We start from the raw sequence: 6,225 nt of genomic DNA on the forward strand, positions 1-6,225 counted from the left end.
GTATCACTACAGAAGTAGATTGCCCCATCTTCCTTCCGAGGAGTGGCTAGTGGGTTTGAACCGCCAGCCTTCTGGTTAACAGTCAAGTGCCTTAGCCACTATGCTACCAGAGCTCCCAGTATGCCCTTGTTGTTGTTGTTGTTGTTATTTGCCGTTGAGTCGGCCCCGACTCGTATCGACCCCTCCTTAGGTTTCTGAGGCAGTATCACTACAGAAGTAGGATTGCCCAACCTTAGTATGCCCTTATTCTCTGCCCAGTGCTTTAGTACAACCTGACTTTAACCCCAGAGCCTTTATCTTCCTCTTCTCCATTCCATTCTCTGCCTCATCCCACCCACCCTATCCCCAGCAGCGAGAAATGGAAAAGCTACTGACTGCCATAGTTTTCCTGAATTGTGGAAGACTAAAGACAAATAGAATGGTAAATTCTCCTATGATGAAAGAGAGACCACAGATATCAAGATAGGCACTAAGGAAATGTGACTGCTAAGAAGAGTACAAGTGTTTGCAAGAAAGCATTCTAAGGATAATTAGTTTTTCTAGTGAGGCAAATTTCTAAGTTTGATATATGGTATCAGACTTTTGTTTATCATCCAAGTATTGGACCTGGTGACATATTTGTGAAACAAATGAAATATTATTTTTAGTGGCACATGGCTGTGTTATATAGAGAGGAGTGATGTGGGGATCACATATACTCCTGAGAACCTGAATCTTGGAAACATCCTTGATATTATCTAAGGTGATGAGGGGTGTCCATTCCCAATATATTCTAGGCCTATTATTGTAGAATACTTTTTTGGAGGCTTTTTGCATCTAAGTTCATGAGAGACATTGGTGTATAGTTTTCTTTGCTTGTATTGTCTTTGTTTTTGGTATTAGAGTAATAATAGTTTCATAAACTGAATTGGAAAGTGTTTCCTCCTTTTGTATTTTCTGGAAGAGACTATGTAGATCTGGTGTTAATTCTTTAAATGTTTTGTAGAGTTCTCCAGTGAAAAGATCTGGGCCTGGAAATTTGTTTTTCAGAAATATTTTTAAAGTACAATTTCCTTAATAGTTATAGGGCCATTGAAATTATTTATTTCGTATTGGGTGATTTGTGGTAGGTTTTTTTTTTTTTTTTTAGGTAATTGGCTCATTTCAACTTTGTTATCAAATTTATGTGTGCACAGTTGTTCAGAGTATCCTCTTATGTCTGCAGGGTATGTAGTAATTCCTCTGTTTCATTCCTGATATTAGTAACTCATATCTTATCTCATTCCTTTTTGGCATTCTTCCTAGAGGTTTGTTAATCTTACATGAATTTTTCAAAGAACCAGATTTTAGTTTCATTGATTTTCTCTATTGCTTTCTTGTTTTCAATTTCATTGATTACTGTTCTTATCTTTATTATTTACTTCATTCTGCTTTCTTTAGGTTTATTTTTTCTCTTCTTTTCCTACATTCTTAAGATAGAAACTTAGACTGTTGATTTGATATCTTTCTTCTTTTCTAATGTGAGCATTTCAGTGCTATAAATTTCTCTCAGATGACTTAACTGTGTCTTGACAATTTTGCTATGTTGTATTTTCATTTCTATGTATTCTTTAATTTACTTTGAGACTTCCTATTTGATTCATGGATTGTTTAGAAGTGTCTTGTTTAGTTTCTAAATGTTTAGAGATGTCCCTGAAGTCTTTCTCTTATTGATTTTTAATTTTAATCCATTATATTCAAAGATCATACTCTGTATATACAGTTCAATTATTTTAAGATGGTTGCAGTTTGCTTTATGGATACAATCTATGTAGGTATATGCTCCATGGGTGCTTAAAGGAATGTGTATTCTGTTGTTCTTGAGAGGACTGGTCTATAAATGTTAATTAGATCCTTCAGTTAATGGTGTTATTGAGTCCTTCTAAATCCTTGTCTAACTAGAAGGCTGGCGGTTCAAACCCACCAGCCACTCCTCGGAAGGAAGGTTGGGCATTCCTACTTCCATAGTGATACTGCCTCGGAAACCAAAGGAGGGGTCGCTATGAGTTGGGGCTGACTCGATGGCAAATAACAACAACAACAACAACAACAAATCCTTGTCTATTTCCTGCTGAGTAGATCTATTAGTTACTGAGAGAGGAATATACAAGTGTTCAGCTCTAACTGTGGATCTATTTCTCCTTTCAGTTCAATCAGATTTTGCTTCACACATTTTGCAGCTCTCTTGTTTGGTGTATAAACATTTAGAATCGCTATGTCCTCTTGCTCTGGTAGCATAGTGGCTAAGACACTTGCCTGCTAACCAGATGGCTGGCGGTTCAAACCCACCAGCCACTCCTCGGAAGGAAGGTTGGGCAATCCTACTTCCGTAGTGATAGTGCCTTGGAAACCCAAGGAGGGGTCGCTATGAGTCGGGGCCGACTCGACGGCACATAACAACAACAACAACATGTCCTCTTGCTGGATTGACCTTTTTATCATTATATAATGTCCCTTCTCATCTCTGGTAATTTTATTTCCTCTGAAGATATTTAATCTAATATTAATATAGCCACTTCTGCTTTCATTGGATTAATATTTGCATCATGTATCTTTTATCCAACCATTAATTTGATTATTTTTAAAATTTGTATGTACAGAGGCCTTTTCTCATATTTATCCAATAGGGAATGTGGGGGTTCTGCCTTGTTTTTGCCAGATGGGGATGGAAGTCAAGGTTTCCCACTCAGCCTCTGTTGACACTGGTGGGAGGAGGAGCTCCCCTGCTAGGCAGGGTGGGGAGGTATTCTGTATTAGGCTACCCCTGATATCACTGTAACTGGGATGGGGAGGGATGTTTTATTACTGCTCTCCACATGGCCTCCACTGATACTGTGGTGGTGGTGGGGAGAGTGGCCATGGAGCTGTGGTAGCGTAGTGCCTAAGGCACTTGACTGCTAACCAGAAGGATGGCGGTTCAAACCCACCAGACACTCCTCGGAAGGAAGGTTGGGCAATCTACTTCCGTAGTGATACTGCCTTGGAAACCTAAGGAGGGGTGTCTATGAGTCAGGTCCAACTTAACGGCACATAACAACAACAAAGGTCTTGACACTTCAATAGGACTCCTCTAATACCACCCAGGGGGGGAAAGGAGTGGTACCTCATTGCTGCTGAATAAGAGTGGAAATTCATACTCCCCATGGTCATCCCAACTGATGCCACAGTGCTCACGGCATTATTAATGCCCAGAGGGGATGAAAATGTCATCTCCCCACTCTGCGTCCTCTGAGACCAACCCAGTGAGGAAGAGGATTGAGGCACCTTGTTAGTGCCTTGTTAGCGTAGAAGTATAGGTTGTCCTCTTTTCCTTTGATTTTTGGGGCAGAGGTGAGGACCACAGTTTTTTCCTGTGTTTTTTAGTTATTGTGGAGTGATTATTGTCTAAAATATTTCTGTCTTGCTAGGTTGCCCCCGTTTTGTTCCTTTGACTAGAGAGAGTAGGCTTCTCTTGGGGCATATTTTTGTCTGCACCCATTGTTGTGTCTGGGTTGCTTGCTTCTCCAACATAAAATCAGGGATATTTGAGGCAAAAGGAAAACCCAGGGAACTTATTGCTGCACCATTTATCAATTTTCAAGGTCCTGTGCCAGTCTTTCTTCTTCGTTTCACCTTTCTGATTATTTATTTTTTCTTTTTTTAATATATAATGTCCAGGGTTTTTCATTATACTTAGTAAAAGAAATAAAGAAAATTATTTCTACTCCATCTTTCCAGAAGTGGAAGTTATCTTTTTAAAAATTATTTTTCTTTGAAGAAATAAGTTTATTCTATGAAAGGGGTGACTCCCTGCTCTTTAAAATTTGAGATGGTTCCGTATTTTGAAGTTAAACTTAATTAGTATTATATTTTTCTTACCTCAGGCAAAATCTTCACACTTGGCAGCACATTTAGGGAAATGTATTTTATTTTTTGAAGGTTGATTGTCTCATCTCTTCCAACTTTTTATATAAAGAATAAAAGTAAATTAGAGAATTTGAAGAAAGAATTCTGTCTTAGGAGAGAGGTGATCATTTATCATGGAAAAAAAAAATAGACCCTTGTTCTAAACACCTAACTATGATCTCTTTAAAAATATTACTTGGGTTACATAAGGATATTATTGACAATATGTCTTGAATCATTATTATAATGTTGTCATGCCAAAGATAAAATTGCTAATAAATTTGCCGATAATAGAAAACTAAGATTACTGTCGCTTATATCGCCTATTTTTGAGTATCAGTTAAAGTAAACCATCAATTGGTTTCTTCCTCTAGATGAGGGAGATGTCTGATAAGTCACTCCGACTAGTGCTGTCCACATTCAGCAACATACGGGAGGAGCTTGGACATCTTCAAAAAGACTTGACAGTAAGATTTTCTCTGATGTTTCTTTCTACAGACTTTCTAGTTCTTAGTTTTCTAACATAGAGATGAAGGCATTTGGTGTGCTATAAAATAATAATACAACACAGAAATATTTATGCTAAGCCAAATATAGCTAAATCATTTTTATGAAACAGCTAATTGGGTAGAAGGATGAGAAGAAATCATCTGTCCAACGTGTAAACAAAAGCATTTCAGATGTACACTTATTATTTGAGGTTATCACTAAGGTCATTTAATACTTAAAGTGAGGAAATAGCTTGCAAGATTAGAATAATCTGACTCACTAAACAGGAGTTTCACCCTTTTCTGTAATAATAAAGCATACTCTGAAATTTTCTTCAAACATAATAACTTGGAAACTTTTCTCCAAAAACTTAACTTTTTCTAGTCTCTCTTTTAATTGGTGCTCTTGATGCCATCATCTAGGTGCATTCAGAATACTTTCCAGGCAATGAATAATTCCTTGAGCACCTTGGAGTGTTTTTTTGTTTTGTTGTTTCTGGGTTCTAATGAACACATTTAGATTCTAATTTGAAAATTCACCACCTGCTGGGATTAACAAAGAGTCTTTGTAGGTTGGCAAAAATAAAATAAAATAATTCAAAAGATTCTGCTTCTTTGCAGTTAGTCAATCGATCAAAATGTCTCTTTCAATGTAAGTTTTTAAAGTTTTCAATCCTTTTCTATTCCATAGTTTGCTTAACTTTTAAGAACTCTGTTTCATTAAACAACAGCAAATAAATCAAATGTTTATTTAAAATTCCAACATAAAGCAAGTCTTTATATTATGCAACTGTTGACAAGTTTCTGTAACTCTGATTCATAACAAATATTTTATGCTTCTAGTCACTGGAAAATGACAAGTTAAGACTTGGGAAAGACTTGGCATTCAAAGAAACTCAAATAAAAGAGTACGAACAACTTTTGGCATCAGTGAGAGCAAATAACCGTCAGCAACAGGTAAGTTGATGATGATAAAGTAGATTTATAATATTTCACATTCACAGTTACTGACATATTGGAGTTATAAAATATAATCTAGGAAATTAGAATTAAAATATGATGGAACAATTTGTTCATATGAGAATCGAGTGCCTTCGAGTATTTCCGATGACTGAAAGCCCTCTAAGAAAAATGATAACCTTGTGTATTTTAAATATAAAATATACTCAAGGCACAATTATCTGTGTTGTTGGTGGACAAGAATTGTATAAATACTGGAAATCTAGGTTCACTCATTCATTTCATCTACTACCATATCAGTGAAAATAATTTTTGTGTGTCTCAAAATATGTTTGTGCAATGAATGAGTGAATGAACTCTAGAGGAGTTCTCCAAAAATCTGAGCAGAGATGATTCCTAGGAAATTGCAGTTAGTCTCTAAGGATCACCCCTTCCTATTCTTAATCCAATTCTTGGATCACCCCTTCTAAGGATCACCCCTTCCAATCCTTGTTCAGTTTCCAGTTGTCACATAAATAATCAAACATATTGTCGTTTTGGTGCTACTCTACTGTCAAAGAGTAGCAGGACTCAGATTGCTAGACAGAATATTGAAAATTCATCTAATCTTAAATCCTTCTTTCATGACACAGGCAAGAATATATCTTACATGGCTGATTCAACTTACCATCTAGGAGAAGGATATAAGAACACTGGGCATGGAAAAATACTTGTTTGATTGGATTGAATGAATCAACCAAAAGAGTACCTTTACACCCTAAAAAGTAAAATGCGTTTATCTTACCTTGTGTCTTCCTTACAGCAAGGACTCCAAGACTCAAGCTCAAAATGCCAGTCTTTGGAAGAAAACAATCTCTCTCTTCGACATACACTG

At 36.6% G+C, this 6,225-nt stretch overlaps 1 protein-coding gene across 1 annotated transcript in view; it reads left to right on the forward strand.

The window, feature by feature from the left end:
- POF1B (POF1B actin binding protein) overlaps nt 1-6,225 on the forward strand; it is a 164,781-nt gene that overhangs the window by 106,949 nt on the left and 51,607 nt on the right. The window contains 3 exon segments of the mRNA XM_007958263.1: nt 4,278-4,370; nt 5,235-5,348; nt 6,154-6,225. The exon segment at nt 6,154-6,225 is cut by the window's right edge and continues 7 nt beyond it. Of these exon segments, the coding sequence (XP_007956454.1) occupies nt 4,278-4,370; nt 5,235-5,348; nt 6,154-6,225 (279 nt within the window).

This window comes from Orycteropus afer, unplaced genomic scaffold, assembly GCF_000298275.1.
Source record: "Orycteropus afer afer isolate SDZICR_OR568_19922 unplaced genomic scaffold, OryAfe1.0 scaffold00898, whole genome shotgun sequence".
Lineage (NCBI taxonomy): Eukaryota > Metazoa > Chordata > Mammalia > Tubulidentata > Orycteropodidae > Orycteropus > Orycteropus afer.